Genomic DNA, 19,960 nt, shown 5'->3' with positions numbered 1-19,960 from the left:
AAAAATTAAAAATTAAATTTTTTAATTATATTTCACCCATCAGGGGTGATTTTTAAAATGCAATCCCCGTGATAAATGAGGACCCGTGTACATAAAACTACTGGGTTGTTCCAGAAGGAGGACGTTTCACGTCCCAACCATTAAATTTGACCTGTTCCACATATTAAATACCAGAAAGTCTCAGTTTAGGTCTGAATTCCTGAAACTAGTAAAATAAACAGTACCCGTCCAAAATGCCCCCCCTCCCCCCGAATGTCACACCCCCTTATGGCAAAAATTGAAAAGGGAAAAAAAAAACAAAAAAAAAACCTCAATTACATTTAAGATTGATTTGTTTTATCTGTCTTTTGCAACTGTGAGTCATTTAATAGCTTTAAATACTTCATGGAACATCAAAACAGTTTTTTTTTTAAATCAGAAGTATTAGCAAAGAATCACTTAATTGGCGGGACTTTACATCTGTTTTCCAATAAAATGGGTAAAGGATAGGGATCGTTCTTCTGCTTCAGATATTTTTACAATACTCTGCCCCATGAAAGCCCCGTCTTGCATGGGATCAGACCATTTTACTTTTTTTACGATGAATTTTGTCATCTTGGTCATCAGAACCTGCTAGACAACAGTCTTCTACTCTTGAGACGGGTGACCATTAACGGCAGACAGAACGTCTGCAGTATTTAAACCTGCAGACATGAAGACTAATGATTTTCAATTTTGAGGAAAGTTTCAGATGCAACACGATCACAGATGTTCTCTCTCCCATAATGCATTGTTTTATTAGTCAATAGTGGGATACAAGAAGCCAGTCATGGTGAAACATGGCGGCTGAGATCTGGAAGGCAGGGATAGAAGATCCAGGTCTGGCGTTTCCGTCACCAGCATCAAAGCTTCGGTTCTGATCTTGAAAGACAAAATTAGATTTTTACATGTTTAAAATAAACAAGCAAGAACTCCCATCAACCCCTCCAGATAATGCCATTTTCTTTTACATGTCTGTAATATTCTCATGATAGAGCCACTCCAGTGAAAATCCTGTTTTTGGTGTCAACGTGTTCTCCTCACTTTTCCTAATGGAGGAAATTTTATGAAAATTTAGATTAATAGCATTTGAGGGTTTCTTTAGCACAGACAGTCCCGACCACAACCCGATGAATTTCTAATGAACTCCTGCGGAACTAAGTTCTAGAAAAACGACAAGTTTGGATTTTGGCTAAAAAAAAAAAAAAAAACCCTGCATTCAAAAGTTTATACTTAAAACTTCCACTGGTAACCGTTTTTTCCAGCTACAGTCCGTCCTTCTGGTGGGACGATGGTTTTGCTAAAGTCCTCTGTGTTGGACTGAACCTGCAGGCAGAGAGACTTAGTTTTCCAAGAGCTTTTAAATTCAGTGACCAAGTACTTTAAAGAATTTCACGTTCTGCATACGACCAGTATTTGGATGCAGTCAAGTTTAATTTGATTTAAGTTGCTCAGAGACCACAGAGTTACCGTTTGATTTGGTTGTTTTACGCCGGATGTCCACCCGACAACCCTCTGCATTTACCCGGACTTGGGACAGGCACATGAAAGCACTGGACGGTGCTCCTTGTGGTTGCATTACCCTAACCAAATCTAATTTGTTTAAAATCTGTGGTTTACCTTCTAGTAACAATTTAGTATTACTGGAAATTTTTAAATCCATTACCTTCTCACATTTCATTAGATTGGGATGAAATCTGCTTATTTGTAAATTGGTTTTTATTTACATTTTAAAACATTTGTTGCCAGACTACTTTTAGTCAGATGAAAATATAATAAACAACGCCTTACTTTTTTTTTTAAACCAAGTTTAAACTGTATTAGTTGAACACCTAACTAAAGACATTTAAGACCATCCGTATTTGACATAAGTATCGTGAGTTTTACCTTTTAATACTTCTCCCACTGCCGATACATTAGGAGGTAGATCAGTTCTTGAACTCAAACTTCCGAACAGGTTTTCCTTAAACTATTTCCTCTGCTCATGCAGACAGACAGAACGGTAACCGCATCGCCGCAGTGCTTTAGATCCCACTGCCACATGGAGGCTCCATCTTTTGTGAAGCTCAGCGTTCCAGGAAGTCCAAAGTAGTGAGACTGAAGAAGTATCCCGTTTCCAGGTCTGCTCAGAGTTTGAACAGTTTTTTTGGCAATACTTTTTTTTTTTTTTTTTTTTCAAATGAGCTTCAGTTTCAGACGGAGAGAAGAAACCTTTAAGGTCCAGCTGGATCACATGAAACCGTCTCAAACGTGCCACAGATCTTGCAGCTGCAAAAGGAAACAGAGGAACCAGCTTCACACCATCCAATATGTTGTCACTAATGTTGAACCTCATTTAACTCCTTAATTCATGGCCATACATTAATCTCCATCTTCTAAGGTTAGTAGAATGAGTCCCAAACCGCCTGTTCCCATGACTTTGGGCTCCAGCTTTCTTTGCAGTTCAACAGTTTCCACAATCATGTCAAGACTTTTGAAAATGTCTGTTCGACAGATTCCTTTTGTCTTGAGCTCAGACGGACTTCAACGTTACGTTTTGATGCAGTCATGTTCCCCTTACAGTTCAAGTATCTTGTGCAGAAGTTGAAGAAATCCAAACTTTAAGAATCAAACTTGTGGTAAAAGATCAAAAGTTCAACATCTTATGATCCTGAAATGTTGAAGGCTCTCATTTCTCCAGGTGAAGGAGTCCACGAGTTTATTATGAATGAAAACCCATCCACCAATACCATCCTGATCCCATTCAAAGCATTTTAGAATCCAAAAATACCTTGACGTCAATATTCTGCCATCTAGGAGTCAGTTTGGTTAACAAATTGACAAATCCTCAGTAAGTTGGTGACAATCAGGTCTTTTTAAAGAAACCAGTGCTATAGCAGGCATTTAGTGGAGGTTTCCCCTTTACCAGCACAACCTTCATACTTTGCATGAATAAAAACAGTGAAAATATGATAAAAATTGTTGCACCTCGACCAGAAACATTGAATCTGCAATATTCAAGTCAACCCAGCTTGAATATTGAAACAGTTGCAGGGTGTTATTCTACACCAACAGAACCTCCTGTTGGAAACGTGAGGATGCAGACGTTTTAAAGTTCAGATGGGTTCCTCAAAGCAGTTCCAACAAATGGGACCAAAAACCTCAAACACAACACAATCCAGTGAGATAAACCTGCAAAAAGGTCAATTTTATAAAGAAAACCATTAAAAACATAAACAACATGGTCAGTTAAGTCAAAATAAAGTCAGACACTTCCTTCCTTTAGGGGATACAGTAATCCTGTAATCGGTTAGAACTCCCAGTAAAAATCAGAGGCAGCTTATTCTGCCTCCAAAACAGACGTGTCCGTTCAGAGTCAGGAGATTTGGCAAAGACCAGAAAGGCCTCAATAGAAGCCAAACACAGGACGGCGTCAACAGGCAGTCAATAAATGTTCAACCGCCATTTAGAGAGGCATGAAGCTTTACACCACAGTCACTGTGGATAAAGAGCATCACTGAACCAACAATGATTGGCAGCACAAATTATGCTTGATGATCCACATTCAAGCTTACAAAATATTTGAGCCTGCAAGAAAGTTTCAGGGTTTTGTTGAAACATTTTAGTCAACAAGTGACGACATCACAGAGAGGGTTAGGGTTAATACAGAGAGACCAAGCCATCCCTCCTGAACACATTCTGACTGATGCACCGACATTACAATGCATCTCAGTCCTGTGGAGCATTTGAGTAAAACTGACAGAACAGTTTTTTTAAACCTAACAAAGTAAAGTCTTTGTTGTAATCCGCTCCAGGGCGGAGCTTCCTGTGAACAAATCCTCAAACCAACCAATACAATACCAGACATGTTGGGGGGGGGGGGGGGGGGGGGGGGGTAAAAGCAGTTAGGATCAAATGCATTTACACCAAACATTTATAATGAAGTCATTCAGATAAAAGAGGCTGTAAGGAAATGTTCAATTATAAAGAGGCAGTTTATTCTGCCTCCAGGAAGAAAACATGACAAAGTGTAGACCATCCATGCTATTCATGTACAGTCAACCTGAAAGTGCAATGTTAGGCTTTAAGGGCAGAAGAACATTATGCATTTTTATAGAGGAAATTAAACAATGTATAGAGATTAATGCAAAAATACAGACTTCTTTCAATATGGGAGAAAGAAAAAAAAAGTTAAAATCCAACTTCCACTCATCAGTACCAGTTTGTCAGTTTAGCCTGAACTCAGAACAAAACCCAAACAGAACCATGAACGCATCACATGGTGTTTTCTCCAGAGTCCAGAGCTTTGCTTTTGAAATTCAACCTGAAAACCAAAACACTACCTTCAGTTTTAAATGACTCCTGTATCATTTACAGACCATGTAGATTCAAACCATAACATGGTTTTTTCCCAAAACACCATTGTTTAACTCATTTTGGTGGAGCGCCTGAACGCAAATCCAATCCTCTTTGGACTGATTGATTTAAATTTACCCAGAAAAGTAAAAAGTCCCATGGTGCTCTCTGAACACTTTAGGTTGTTAATGTCAAGAACTGCTTCTCTTCTAGGTCCAGTTCCCAAGAAACCATTTCCTTCAGACGTTTGGCTCCAGTCCACATTTTTTGTTCTGTAGCGTCTTGTGTACATCTACAGTCACAACTCCATTGTTTTCAGTAGGAAGACTGTTCCATTGAGATTCTCTGTAAGTAAATAGTGTAACGTTGAGTACTTGTACCCTTTCTCCAAGCAGCTTTTGCCAAAAATTCTTGCAACGCATCTAATCTGATCAACAATTTCACATGTGGTAAACATCTTGAGCTTGGCATCATGTTAGGATTCTTAGACACAATTCAATGTTGTACTTTAGAACCAAAGTCAATGGTCTGCTCCAGTTTGATGCTGTAGAACCCTTCTAGGTGTATAAAGCAAGATAAATGAATTCCATTTAGTGTTTGAGTGAGTTCCGCTCTGTACATCATGTCCATCAGGAACAAAAACCTTTTCCTTTGGCTGTACACTTTAGTAACAATAGGTTGTCCATTGGAGTTTGAAGAAACGTTTGCCCATGTGATTGGACTTTCACAGTGCAGATTATTCACTCTTTGGTTTTTGAAATCAAGTGTCAAGCCTTTGGTGGAATTGCTCCATAGCCACTGATCCAGTTCCACATTGTGATCTGCTGATAGTGATCTGTCCAACAGTTCTCAGTAACATTCAAAGCTTTTCCCCCCCTTTGTATTTGTGTCCATTTGTTGCACATTTTCTCATGGAGCAAGCGTTGTCTGAGTAAAATGAGGCTTCGATCCACGTCCATTGTCCTTTTATCGTCTCCACAGTGGGTCATACGTCCGTTAACATCAAGTCGCTGAAGCTTTGAGCATTCTGGAGGGACAGTTCACTAGCCGGAGGAATCTTCAACATCCAAAGAGAGCTTCAGACACTGAACATCCATCCCAGATCGCTGAGTCTTGCAGAACAAACATCCTGGTTTCAGCTTCAGCTCAAGCAGGAAGTTCCCTGTAAGCTGTTGCTGCATGAATCCTCTGCAGGGAGGCCTCCCTTCACGTGAGTATAGTAAAAAAATAATATTAAAATTAGAAATTGAACCTGAACCAGAGAAAAAGGCATTTTGGGAGAAGACCAAATGTTTTGGAGCATGAAAATTTTTTCCTTCATATTTAATATTGCAGCTGTTTTGTGAAATTATTTTGTTTTATTTTAACACCAAAGTTTGCACTTTTAAAATTTATTGAAAAGATTTAAGATATTTAAGATTAAGTTTAAAATTTTTAAGTTTTAGAGACCCAGAGAGGCCTGGAAAAGGGAAAGACAGCATTAAAGAGGTTAGATTAGGATTTAAGAGAGAAGCAACCGGTAAGATGGTTTAGAGGAACATCTGAGAAAAAGGAACAAGCAGACCAAATACCTGGACGGAAAGGCAAGACGGCTCCAGAAGAGTAACGGTACATGCAGACGGACAAGAGGATCCAGAGTGAAGAGGGAAAAAAAAAAAAAAGTCACAGGATCTGAAAGAGTAGATGCAGCCAGAGAATAAAAAAACCCCGTAGAGAAAAGACAATTTAGAACAAAGGAAACCCCAGACTACTGCAAAGGACCAGAGAAGCACCAAGAACGTTCTGATCCAGAAGGAGTGAGAGATCAGTGGATCTAAATGACATCTGAGACAGAAGTGGAGTTCAAATGTGAACTGACAGGAAGAAAGTGAACCATCCAGAGAAGAACCCCCAAACTGTTCAGACATGCATCACCAACACAGGTGGGTGTGGCAGGCGGGGCATGCAGTCCTCCCTGATCTACAGCTCCCTGGTTGTGGGCTGGGCTTTCACATTCATGAACCAACCAAATCCATATTCAACAACTCAAACCAGAGACCATTTTTCAAAGAGTCCCAACCAGACTGGACCATCACAGAGACATGATCTTCTAAATCAGCACAGTGAAACAGGCTCATCCACGGCGGGAAGGCCAAGCGCACGGAAGCAGTCAATAAAGAAAAATGGGTCTTACCTTTCGTAGCACCACCTGGAAAAAAAAAAAACCTGCACAAACTGTCACAAGCACAGCAGAAGCAGACCAAGAAAAGGATTCTTTCCCTCTCCAAGTCAAACCAATAACTCCACTGATTCAGCTCCAGCCCAACAACCACAACCTGTAAGACGCTCCAACAGCCATCAAACTACAGACCGGACCAGACTGGACGCTTCCACACCTCCATGTTCCAATGAGGGCGAACACTAAAGCCTGGCTGCTCAGCTTTTCCCTGACAGAGAAGAAGCATTGAAGGTGACTTCACCACAGATGAGGCTGAACTTACTGAAACAGGCTCAGACTAAAATGGACAAATCATTTTCAGGGTGAAAAACTAAAAACTTGCAGTTCACACAAGCTTCAACAGAATAAATAGGCACGGCGGCCAACAAAAAGAAGAGAAAGACATGGCACGGCGGCCACAAGGTGGTATAGTGTGGCGGCACGGCGCCCAGGAAGGAACAGCAGAGAGCTGGACATCACATACCTTTGAGGACTCCATGACGAAATGCTCCACGCAAATGAAATGTGGGTGTGTGCATTAAAAGGGAAAATTGTCTCACGTACCTTTGAAGATCAGCACGCAAATAAAATCTCCCAAAAAATGGCGGAAAATGTGAAATGACGGAAGCGCAAATCGATGAGGCCGGTCCAGTTTACTAAAACTACAGTGTTTTCTGTTTCCATCTGTTCCTGTCTGACCTCCTAGAGGTCTTAGAGGTCAGACAGGAAGGACAGAAGCTAGAAGTTTCAGCTGCATCTACTGATCTAGAAGACCTGCAGGAGGAAGGTTTAGTGCACCAGATGACATTTTAGCTGAGAAGGCCCTGAAACAATAAGTTCAAACCTCATTGTGACCAAGACAAACCAGGCAGAGAGCTCCCTGCTGCCCTGAACATTAAATAAAGGAAGTCACCTTCAATGCAAGCTTAGAGAAAGAGGGAAAGATGGGCACAGCGGCCACACTTAAAAAAATAAAAACCAAGAACTTACTGGTTGAAGATCTTCCTGAGAAGAAAAGAAAAAAATAAGTTCTTTAGAAGTTTATTCATAGAAACAGAAGTGTCTTTAGCCTCCACCATTACAGAACATTTCTAGTCGAAGCGCTTATGGCGCCACCATCCTGCTGATGGCAGAACAGCGTCACATGAGGGCTCTGGGTTCTCCACAGCCTCCATGGTCAGCCATCCTTCAGTGTTTGAAATGTTTACCTCTTTGATTCTTTGTGTGCTTGAGGTCCACTTTTCTTTTTCCGGGACAGCAAGGAATCCTGGGAAACAGGTCAGAGTACAGCCACAGTCAACGCTCTGCTTCAGCCAGAAAACTCATTTCCAATGCTCTTCTGTTTTTAAACATGGCTGACAGACATCTCAGCATTTAAATTCCTCTTGATCCATTTTTAAAGCGTCTTTTTAGTTATGATTGTCTGTTTTAGCAAAAAAAAAAAAAAAAAAAAAATGTTTTCAAGGACAGTTTTTGCTTAACGGCAGGAGTCGATTACAAATTCACCTCTAAATTGTGCACGTGACCATAGTCTATTCCCCCCCACTAGCTTACAGCCCTTCACGACCTTTACCGGCAACAAAATGGCGAGCAAAATCAGCTGTCCAGTTTAGAGTCAGACCTCTATGGATCTAATGTCTGACAGTGGAGGAAAAAAACAATTAAATTGGAATTTCTCATAGAAACTCGTGTTCCAGGTGTTTTAAACATGCTCCGTCATGCATTATGATGAGGACATCTGTAGAAAATTAAGCTCCCTGCTGAGCTCTCAGTACCGGGGATGGGAAAAGGGGCGGGGTTGCACTACACCATTGGTCCTACCCACAACCCTTGAGGAGAGTTTCTAACAAACTACGGTCACTGTCCTGGAAAAACGATTCTTTTTGGGCTAAAAACAGAATATACATAATTAAAAGATCACAGCAGGCTTTGAAAATAGATTTTTTTAATTACTAAAGTTGAACTTTAAAATTAAAAAACATTACAAAAAACATTAAAAGCAAAAAGTCACCATTTTTAAAGATTCACAAGTGACTGAAGTTGGACAAATTACTTAAAGTAAAGCAAATATTTTTAGTATTGAGATTTTGTTCTCAAGGTCAATTTTATATTTAGTTTTTCTGATTATGTTTAGGATCAATAAGCTATATTTCTACAGGGAACAAGTTTAACCCCAATTAAAGTCTATTAACCTTAAAGAACAGCAAGTGATGCAACCGCAGGAAGCAAAAAGCAGCTGCTGTTCCCCAAATCATGAAGAAAAACTGAATATATTCATGAATTTATTTAGCTTACATTTATGTTTTACTTTTGGATCAGTTTACTATAATTGTTGATCATTGATTTGAGAACGGGGGGGGGGGGGGGTAAAAACATAAGCAAAAAGTTTTCTACAAAAAGGAACTAAACCTTTTCCTGTGACTCACATTCTCTGTGCTGGAACATCTAAATTCTCAGGCCTGAGGAGCAGCTCCCACAAAAACCTCACGCGTGACTCTAGAGTTCAGGTTCGAGAACCAGAACTTCACAAACAGACCGGAGAACCACTGACCTGACCAGCTCCGCAGAACTCCATCCCGGACATCTGAACCACTCTGCCAAAGCTGGAGCCAATCACCCTAATGAGCTCCCTGCAGCAGGTGCCGCTGCGCTCCTCCGGGATTACGACCAATCCCTGTGAAGCTCAGGCAGTGACGTCATCATGCTGGAACTAAAGCCCGCCAAAGGGGGTTTTGTTTTTGGTGCACGCGACATCCAAACTGCTGAATCAAGAAACCTCTGTGACAAACCACGTGACTTGTTTTAGGTGACATTTAAAGGCTCCATAGACTTTTCGTACCTGTCATTTACTTTTCTTAAAACTTTACTATTTGATCCTAATTTTATTCGATCCTTGTAATTGTTATTTAAATTATTTTAATGTTACAACTATACTTTAATTTTTTTAAATGATCTGACTGCATGACTTTATGGTAATTTTCTTATTTTACAACTTTCCTTTAATTTTTAAAAATAATTATCTGACTTTGCATGACTTAATTCTAATTAATAGACTTTTTCCTATGAAAAAAGAGATGAAAGTTGTGCTAAAGCATGAACTCACTCCAAAATCCTGGAAAACCTTTTATTTTTGTTTCATCGTGTGGATTTTACAAGATGTCGACTGTTCTGAATCAAGTTTAGTATTAAAAGAACCATCCATAATCAGTGGAACTAAAACGCCTTTGACTTTTTACACGCGACGTCTCAGTCTTCGATGGAAGATCTAACAAGCAACACTTAAAACAGAAAAAAGGATGTAATTAAAAGAAACCAAAAAGGCCGTGTCAGCAAAAACTGAAGCATCTTTATTCTAAAAAAAACAACAAAAAACAGATCAAGCTGAACGGAGACACGAGGCGTTTGGTGAGGTCAGGTCCGTCAGTCCAGGTAAACATTTCTTACAGCTTTGAAGACGTTCTCCTTCACACCGTCAGTGTTTGCACGGCGTCACAGTGGCGCCCAAAGCAGGAAGTGGGAGGAATCCATCAAAAATGGATTTAAAGTATGACATAAACACGCGTAATGTACAAAAGCAGGATGGCCACATCCACGAGAAATGACCGTCTGACAAAGTCCGTGTTTCAGCAGATCAATAACGCCGCCCGAACGCTCCTCCCTGCAGTCCGCCAGCACCGCCGCCGCCGCCCGGCATCATGGGATTTGTTCTGTTCAGGGGTCCGGACAGCGACTGAGAGGCTCCTGCGTTCATGTAGCCTCCACGCCTGAGGGGCAGAAAACCAACACATCATTCTAACAGGCTGTAAATGAGGGGGAGGGCGCTTTTACCGGAAACTAGACAAAAACTCACCCCGCCATTCCTCCACGAGCCATGTGGCTCTGGCCCGGCACGGCGCCGTCACGACCTGGAAGCGTAGAAAAGTTGGAGCTCAGACATGTTGCCTAAAGGAACTACGGCAGCTCAAACATGAACGGGTTCTGCTTGGATCTGCAAACCTTGCCAAGGCCGGTCTCCATCCATCTTCCGACCAGAATCCCAGTCACGGCCGCCATCCCTTCAAAACAAGACAATCGTTTTTAGACGTTCCTGCATCTGAACGAGGCTTCATACAGGCCCCACCAGCAGGGGGGGGCGGGACACTCACCTGGGGTTCATGCGCTTGTCATAGCCCCCACCCCAAGACTCCCTGCTGTGTCTGTCTGAAAAGTGCTGAAAGCAGAAAGCAGCTCTCGTGACTTTCACACACAAACAGCCAGAAGACGCAGATGAGTTCAGAAGATTCGGTTTCTTACCTGTCCGTCTCTGTCGGGGCCCATCCCCCGAGGATTGTCTGCGAATCGGCCCCGGTCTCTGTGGTCAAAATCCTGGTAGCGATCCTGGCGGCCGAAGTCGGAACGGCCGTAACGGTCGTCCATGGCCATGCGCTTGTCAGGCCACTCCTCCTTCCTGCAGAGAATGCCGCATCTTCAGCATTTCTGGCGACGACGGCGAGGCCCACCGACCCGTCTCGCCACCAGACCCCGACCTCCGCGTCTCAGCTTACCTGCCCTCCATGTCGTACGGCCTTTTGAAGGGGCGGCGGTCCTGTTCGTAGCGAAGCTGCTCCTGCTGCCGCCTCAGCTCGTCGCGTTCCCTGAGAATCCTCTCCTGCTCGCGCCTCCTCTCGTACTCGATCCGCATCCGTTCGCGCTCCAGGAACTGCCGCTCCATGCGGTCGGCTTCAAGGCGCTCCCTCTCAGTCTGACAGAGATCAACAGGTGTTGACATGAAGAAAGTCAAGTCGACTCTAAACGTTCTCACCAACTAAAGAACAACCAACAAGTGGCCGCATTTTACCTCCAGCCAGTGTCTCTTCCGCAGCAGGTGCTTCTTTTCCTCTCTCTCACGGAACAGACGGATCCGCTCGCGCTCGCGGTCCGGACGGTTGTCCCGATCGCTGAAAGAGAAAGCATCGAACACAGAGGATCAGGAATCTAATGGATTGTGTGTAGCAATGGTGTCAGTGGAAAGGACGCCATCACTCATCGACTAGAAATGAGTATTGGAGTGTGGCTGACGGGAGGTTCTTACGTAAATCGGCGGCGTTCCCACTCCCTGAGCTCCCTGTCGAACTGCCTCTGCCGCTCCAGCTCCCTCTGCTTCTTGATCTGATCGAATGTCAGGATGTCTTTCCTTTCTTTACTGGAGGACTTACGATCGCGGCTCTTTGTGCTCTGCAGGAGTTAAAAAAAAAAAAACATTCAAGCCATGAGCATCGGTGGATGACTTTGAAACACCTGAACAGCTGAGAGTTTTTGTTGACCACGTCCTAATATGATCAATATTGCATTTTATATGGTGTCGATCAGCTTCACCCAAGGATTTGTGTATTTAATGTTCACAACAGGGAAACGCAACTCTTGTGAGTTCGCCCCGCTATCACTGTTTAAAATCTGCAAATTCTAAATCCAAGATTTCCCCCACAAATTGCTTCCTGGTGATGCTCGAGGAGTTAGGAGGCGATAGATTTAAATCCCTGGGAGGGGTTTAAATATGTAGCTTTTTTTGGGTGGGGGGCATTTAAGATGGCAGCCTCTTCCCAAGTTCAAAGGTCAACAATGCTTTGGTTGCGATTGTAGATTTAACTTGTGAAGGATGCTCCAAAGAAAGAAGCTTTTTTCCTCTCATTCTGTGCAGAAATGGTCCACTTTTCACTCGTTGCCACAACATGGCCGTCAAGTCGTAGGTCCTGTGGAACTATCCCATAATAATTTCAAAGCTTCCTTTGGATGTTCCGGATGTACGCGTTTTGGTTTCGTCAGAGGATTTTTTTTTTTAAAGCCACATTCAATTTTGGCCCCAGTTCCTAGAACTGCATCTAGAACCCCACCGGGTTCTAGGCGCGTGCACATTTTGTCAAATCTCCGCTCAAAGGCGCAGTCAGAAGGGCTGCAAAACGACAACAATAACTGCAGCCCCGTGTAAAAAAAGAAAAAGCTAAAACGTTGATGGGGGGGCTTTCCTGCAGAGAAATGTCATAAATTGAGAGTTGAATTGTGAGGGAATCATTTTAAATTTGGACGGCAGTGCTCACCCTGTCCCGGCTCTTGCTTTTGGTCTTGACGCTGATAACCGGTTCTCCTTTGGACTTGTCCATAACCACAGTCCTCTCGTTTCGCCCTGGAAGGTCAGAAGGAGACGCCTGTTCAAAAATGTTCAATAACTTATCACAGGCCTTTGCTTTTAAAGTGAGGCGAACCTTTGCCGTCTCCTTCTCCCTCAGACTTTTCTTCCTTTCCATCAGACCTGAAATTAAACAGGGGGGGGGGGGGGGCCGCATTAAAACAAACAGAAAATCTTTCCCGCCTTCTTCAAAATACCAGATAAAAGATCTAAAGCTGGGTTCCTGCGTACTTGGAGTCGGTGGACTGTCTTCTCTCTGTGCCGGACTTCTCTGCAGGCTTTTTCCCCGCCGGCTCATTTTTAGCCTAAAAATAGGTTTTTAAATTAATTTTTAGAACATTTGCCTTCAAAGTACAATCAGTTTTTTTTTTGTTTGTTTTAATTTGACTTAAATGAACAATTTCGCCCGCAAGTGGCCAGGACAGGCTCCAGCAGCCCCGTGACCCCAAAAGGGAGAAAACGGATTAGAAAATGAATAAATGAATGACTAAAATGAGTTTGATTTTTAGTCGTTATAGTCGCATTTAAATGAATCTGTCGAGGTTTATAAATATATTAGTCTGAAGTCTTTCATACACAACCAGGCGCTCCAGACGATAAATCTTCAGCAGGAAATCACTTCAGAGATGTCTTTATTTTTCTTGGATATGAATGCGTATCAATTGAAGTGATCATTTTATGAATCTGTACATGAATCCCACAGAAGAACAGAAGCGTGTGACGGCAGTCAAAGCTCTCACCCGCTCCACAGAGATCATCTTCCCGTGAAGCTCGGTCCTGTGCAGCTGGCCGATGCATTTGGTGGCCTCTTCAGAGGACGACATGGTGACGAAGCCATAGCAGCGAGCGCCGGGACTCTTGGCGTTGGTCACCACCTTTGCTCCGACCACCTGCAGAAGATGTACGTCTCCCTTTAGCGAGCGACGCCTGAGGGGATCTTAAGCTGGTGCCGATGAGACCAACCTTTCCGTATTTGCTGAACAGACTTTTCAGATCAGTCGCTCTGGTGGTGGAGGACAAACCACTGACCCACAGATTCCTGCTACTCGCGGCAGCACCACCTCCAGCGGCTGCACACGCAGACAACTTCACTGAGCAACAAAAGACAAACAACTGGAACCACCCCAGAGAAGAAAGCAGCTCACCCTTTTCATCCTTTGACTCGGCCTTTCCATCTTTGTCCTCGGAGCTAGAGAGAAGGACAGCGAGCTGTTAGCATCTGAACGCCCCCCAGACACGTCTGCACTCCTGTTTCTGAGCCACATACTTCACTTTCAGCAACCATTCACATTCCAAAAGTGCAGTGGACTAAGCAGAATATGAAGAACTTTACCATACTCGAGTAGAAATACATTACTCATTAAAGAAAGTAAAGTAGGAGAGCGTTAGGAATGACATGAACACACGCATGTGAAGAGCATCTTTACCTCCAAAAAGCATCCACATTTTGCTAACACAAAGGGGCCAAAGCAATAGAGATAAACCATTGTGGTTTCTAGTATACAGAAAACGACAAACCTCTTCTTCTGATCGTCGCCCTCAACAGAGGACGACTCTTTCAGGGCTGAGTCCGCAGCAGCGCTCTCTTCCGTCTTCTCATCCTCACCCTTCTTAGACCCCATTTCTGAACCAACAGTTTCCCCTGTGCCGCCCTGTTTGCTTACACTAACAGCCTGCGAGCTTTCGTTTTCAGCGACAAATGTCTCTTCGGGGACTTTGCGTGCGTCCCCAACCTCTTTGGCTCCAGTCTCCACATTATCCTGGTCGCTTCCCACATCTCCACGGGCGGCGGCGTCAGCCTTGGACACACTGTCCTCCCCTCCAGCGGTGGCAGCTTGCTCTTCTTCGGGGCCCGACTCGTGGCTCTGGTGGGGCTCTTCTTTAAGCGGCTCAGATAAACAAGACCCGGCTACTTTGTCATTTTCTACGGATTTAACAGGAATAGAATGGCACATAGTTTAATCACTTCGGAAACACATCAATGGGTAAAGGAGGAACTGGCAAGGCCTGGATTAGGAGCGCCATGACCACTGGCCTGTGCTCCGAAAGTTTTAAGAACAAGACCCTAACGAAGAGACTGGAAGAAAACCCAAAAGCTGGAGGACAACCGAGCAACTAGGAGGACTGACGCTTTCGGTCATCTTCCAAGGTGAGCCGTGTCACTCAGTTCACCTGTCTGTCCCAAAGCAGACAAAGAGTTCAGTGCAGAAAAGAGCCACATGGCAGACAGTGCGGCGGTCCGTCTTCTTTCAGCCTTTGACTTTTCCAGAGTCCTTTGTTTTGACCAAAACGTCGGCTTAAGTCCAGGGGCTTCGTGTCCTTAAAAAGTTGTAATGCTTTATAAATCTTTGGGGGTCTTCTTTGCTCTTCGTCTCCAGTAGCAACTTAAAAAGACTACAATCACCTTGAACAGCTGCAACCTGCCTGACCATAAGATGTTATTGCTGCCCTTGTGAATCGAACCGTCACCCACTGTCATGTTGGCACAAAAAACAAAACAGCAGGAAAAGTTTCCAGTGTTTTCAAGAGATCCGATCAATAATGGTTAACCAATCGTCAACACAAAGCCAGCAATTCCCTTTGGGCTTCCAGTCTCTCCCCTTGTTTTTTAACCAAGTCAAGTGTTTGCATTCCAAGTCCAACACCACGAAAAGCACCTCTGCCAAACTTTTCCCCCCCATAGTACCTGTTTGTTCTCCAGGCCCATCTCCGCCTCCATCCTTACCAAAGAAAAGAGAAAAAAAGTCAATTAGGATGACGAAAAACACACTTTGACTTCCTCTGCAAGCTTCAGCTACACGTGTCAGAAGACATACCATATTAGAGGATAAATATTGTCCATCTTCATCCTTGTCCAACAGCTCACAGTGGTCCAGCTGTTAAAACACACACAAAACATGCAGTTACTTTACTGTTTTCCAGTCCAGATACTCATTTCAAGCTCTAGTCTCACCTCTAAACCTCTTGCTTCTTCTGACTCAAAGTCGTGTTCTTCGTCCAACCCGGCAGCATATTCCCTGTCAAAATTCTCGGCACCATCCAGATGATCCTCGGCTAGTATGCCGCTGTCGTTCTCCGTATCATCTAGAATATTCATGTCAAGGATGTCCATGTCTTGCATGTTCTCTGGATCATCCAGAAGCTCCTCCTGATGGGGAACGTTTTCAACCCGTTAGTCTGTTAGCCACCATGACAGCGGCGTGTAAACTCAGAGGAGACGACATCCAAACGTACGTGTTCGCCACGAGAATCCTCCTCCACAGACCCGTCTTCTGTTTCATTGTTTTCAAGCGTGATACCTAAAAACAATAAAGGTTTTTAAACATTATGTCTCTGTCAAACTCACAACGAAAGAGCATATTTCTAACCTTAATTACAACAACTTTCACTGGAATAGAAGTGAATTTCAAAGAGAAATAGTGTAGAATTTAGCTGGAGCTGAGAAACACCTGAATTTATTTAAATTACATAATTATTTATAAGAATCTTTTCGAGTAACAAGAGGTAAATGAAGGCGTAAATGTGTCGTTGCTTACAGAAAACACAAACAGCAAAGTGCCTTTCTGTCACTAGAAGTGGCTTTCCAGGAAATTCACACCAAGAGTTTTATGATTTCAAACTGAACTTTTCACACAATGGTATATTTGAATAAAGATTATGTTTACCACAGTCATTAAGTTTAAACATTTTTTATATTATTCAGTAAATAAAATTAAAAACATTTATTTTTAAAAGAACACACATTTCTAAATCTGAACACATCTAAAACCCTGCAGGCGACTGAATGCATTCATGTTGGTTTCTACAAATGAGATTTGGTGTTTCTTAATAATATCAAATGTGAAAGAGTGCGGCTCTGAGAATTGTAGTTTTCTGTGGATTATAAACAACTTGCAGATTTATCGTTATCGTGATATCAGGCTGTGCAATATGCATATAGCAAAAGACGACGAACGTTGCAGTAAATATTTACCTTAGATGTGCTAAAAAAAATCTTGGAAGTGTTTTAACAAATCACATCAATCCGTTTATGCATTTGACCAATCGGATGGAGCCCTTTAATGTTAGATGGTGCCTCCTATGTAGAGTGTAATTTAAGTTATGTTGACTTTTATTCAAAATAAACGGTTGCAGTCATTTGATATTATTAAGAAACACCAAATCTCATTTGTAGAAACCAACATGAATGCATTCAGTCGCCTGCAGGGTTTTAGATGTATTCAGATTTAGAAATGTGTCTTCTTTTTAAAAAAGATTTTTTTTAATTTTATTTACTGAATAATATACAAACTGTTTAAACGCAATGACTGTGGTAAACATAATCTTTATTCAAATATACCAGGGGTCGGGAACCTTTTTGGCCGAGAGAGCCATAAACGCCACATATTTTTAAATCTAATTTCAAAAGAGCCATACAATAATGTAGTGTCCCTTTCCCAACTGAGGCACGGAGACTTAACCTCTTTTAAAGTTCTTTATTCTGGTTACTGCAGACCACAACAAACGCCGTACAATTAAATCAGCAACTCCTGAATCTCTCCCGCCGAGACAAGAGAGAGCGCTTCTCCCAACTTTATATTCCCCTGCTCCCGCTCCAGCCCTCCCATTTCCCTTATTTGGCCCATAGCTGAACCCCATTGGTCCAAACTACCTAACAACAGGCTGAGTGACAGAACTGAAAGCCAATCAGATCTCTGCATGATGCGTTTAGTGAACTCCAGAACTTTTAACGCGGCCCAACAGCCACCCAGTTAAACTCTGTCCGCGACAATATGTTTAAAACTAAATATACAAATAAATGTTTGATGTAATTTCAACAATTTTAAAGTACAATAAGTCTGTGGATTATTTTGAATAACATTGTTATGCTGTTGCTAATAAATGATGAGTATTTCTCGTGGTAGTTTTGCTGATTGTCTAGTCTGGTTATGTGGTGAGTTTCTGCTTCATGCAGGCGTTGAGACTTTAAACGTGATCGTAGGTCTGAAAGTTCTGTAGATGTGAGACAGACTGATCACATGCAGACGCGGAGCCAAACACACACTCACACGCTGCAGTGAGTGACGGGCAGCGGGTTTTACGTTTTTACAATCCCTGTGCGATTCACCTGCTGTGCCCCCCCCCCCACACACACACACACACACTCTCTGCTTTCTTCCTCACACATCCCGTCCCCGCTAATGCGCGCTCATTCTCAGAGACGGGAGCGCGCAGTTTTAGGCACGACAATTCACAGGTTTCCGGCTGGTGCAAACTCTGTGAAATAATAGATAATAGTAAACTGATAGTTTTCTCTCCAAGCACCGATACTACTCCGCGCCTCTGGCATCGCATCGCGCCCGAGAAGGACTGGACTAATGAAAAAAAAAGTATAATTAAAGATTTGTCTGCGAGCCACATGTGACCATCAAAAGAGCCATATGTGGCTCGCGAGCCATAGGTTCCCGACCCCTGAAATATACCATTGTGTGAAAAGTTCAGTATGAAATCATAAAACTCTTGGTGTGAATTTCCTAGAAAGCCACTTCTAGTGACAGAAAGGCACTTTGCTGTTTGTGTTTTCTGTAAGCAACGACACATTTACGCCTTTATTTACCTCTTGATACGCGAAAAGATTCTTATAAATAATTATGTAATTTAAATAAATTCAGGTGTTTCTCAGCTCCAGCTAAATTCTACACTATTTCTCTTTGACATGAAAATGATGTCTTTAGTTGTTTTGCTATTTGTTCATGTATCACAGGTTATATCATCATCGGCGGAATATTGATTACTAAAATCGCAAACCGTGCAGCCCTTCTGGACAAAACCTTTTCTCTCCACTACTCAAGACAGTATATAGCCTTCCTATTTTTGATCTTTCAATTCTAGAAACGATAAACACGTGGATATTTTTTTTTATTCTTTAGCGGTTGCTTTTTCTGTGTATTTTTTACTTAAATATTTTGTTTAAATTTTATTTTCTTTGTCATAGAGTATCTATGACGTTATTTATCTATAATGTTGTTGTTCTGAAGGTGACTTTATCCTCTTTGAATGCCACTTTTTTTGCTGTTTGTATTTCTGAATGTCTTTCTTGCTGCTAAAGAATTTCCCCATGATTGTGGGATGACTATAAAGTTGATCTAATCTAATCTAATCTTTAGGAACAGCAAACTCCAGGAAGAAGGCGTCTTAATGGTTTAACAAAGATCATGTTCCTTCACATCCTGCTTGACCAGAACACTAAACATGTTTACCTTCATTCTGAACCTGAGATTCACGCGTATGAATCACGGGGAGCCAATTGGGAGTCGCTTCCGTTAACTCTGCTCGTTACAACATAAAAGGTTACGAAAAACAAGTGGATTCACGGCTAATGAAAACTGAAACGGCTGCTGGCTGGAAACCTGTCTGGACTATGGAAGAGCCAGGCTGCCCCGAGAATGGATTGGAGGAGCCTTACCTTTGGGAGCTCGTTTGGGTGTAGCGTTTGCTCTTTTGGGGGTCGACTCTGGGACAACAACAATCTCGTCTGGATTGCCACCTTCTTCCTCAATAGCCTGTTTGTGCAGAAATGTAAAACCCGAAGAGTTGAGATTTTGCACAAACAAAAAAACGAGTTGCAGCCACTAATCAAATCAGTAAGGCTGCCACTAGCTTAGCTAACATGATGCAGCTGAGCTCGAGGCCGCTAAGTTAGCCCAACAACTAGCTTCATGCTTCGGCGTCTGTACACACCATTAAGACGAATGTCGACCTTAATTAAAACTTCATACATTAGTCAGATTTATTTAAATGCAAGGCAAAAAAAGGTATCTGACCTTTTTAAGACGCTCAGACAGCACGCTCTTGACCCCAGTCGTGTCCAGGTTTCGTTTCTTCAACTCGGCCTTCAAATCGATTACCCTCAGGTCCGTTAATTTTCGGACTTCGGCGTTCTCTGGAAGTTCCGCGTCTGCTGACGGGTTCGACATGATTTGGCCCGCTTATCTGATCCAAACCCCGGTGTCGTGGCAAACGGTAGACGTCCTTATTCTGCAGCACCGACGTTAGAGATACAAGCTAGCGCGAGTGCAAAATGGCGGACGCCGCGAAACAAGCTGCTGATACGGCGCATGCGCCACCTAGCTTCAGTGCAGTATTGACACAAACATGACACCAAACTGTGGAAGTAATTCTGTAGCATAATTAAAAATAGAAGTCAAAACGTGAAATGCTTTTTCATTTTCAAAATGAAGCTGCATTTTTTGACTCAAAATTAAAAT

General features: G+C 42.6%; 1 protein-coding gene and 1 long non-coding RNA gene across 2 annotated transcripts; both read right to left on the bottom strand.

Annotated features, from left to right (window-relative positions):
• Nucleotides 1-5,417: 5,417 nt before the first annotated feature.
• LOC144991960 (uncharacterized) lies at nucleotides 5,418-9,162 on the bottom strand. Its single transcript, XR_013655652.1, has 4 exons — nucleotides 9,102-9,162; nucleotides 7,759-7,817; nucleotides 7,541-7,555; nucleotides 5,418-5,557 (listed from the first exon to the last, which is right to left on the bottom strand). It is a non-coding gene; the product is annotated as an uncharacterized LOC144991960 (long non-coding RNA).
• A 498-nt stretch (nucleotides 9,163-9,660) lies between these two features.
• safb (scaffold attachment factor B) lies at nucleotides 9,661-19,865 on the bottom strand. The gene is made up of 21 exons (XM_011474532.4): nucleotides 19,517-19,865; nucleotides 19,159-19,255; nucleotides 15,948-16,012; nucleotides 15,667-15,861; nucleotides 15,530-15,589; nucleotides 15,400-15,433; nucleotides 14,232-14,637; nucleotides 13,859-13,902; nucleotides 13,677-13,783; nucleotides 13,454-13,603; nucleotides 12,945-13,018; nucleotides 12,790-12,836; nucleotides 12,625-12,710; nucleotides 11,622-11,764; nucleotides 11,388-11,487; nucleotides 11,095-11,291; nucleotides 10,844-10,997; nucleotides 10,696-10,760; nucleotides 10,547-10,605; nucleotides 10,401-10,455; nucleotides 9,661-10,314 (listed from the first exon to the last, which is right to left on the bottom strand). The coding sequence occupies exons 1-21, from the start codon at nucleotides 19,667-19,669 to the stop codon at nucleotides 10,182-10,184; spliced, it is 2,424 nt and encodes an 807-aa protein (XP_011472834.1). The 5' UTR covers nucleotides 19,670-19,865; the 3' UTR covers nucleotides 9,661-10,181.
• Between the last annotated feature and the right edge of the window lie 95 nt (nucleotides 19,866-19,960).

This window comes from Oryzias latipes, chromosome 4, assembly GCF_053564925.1.
Source record: "Oryzias latipes strain Hd-rR chromosome 4, Olatipes_Hd-rR_3.1".
In the NCBI taxonomy this organism is placed as follows: domain Eukaryota; kingdom Metazoa; phylum Chordata; class Actinopteri; order Beloniformes; family Adrianichthyidae; genus Oryzias; species Oryzias latipes.
This window is presented reverse-complemented; position numbering and strand designations above follow the sequence as displayed.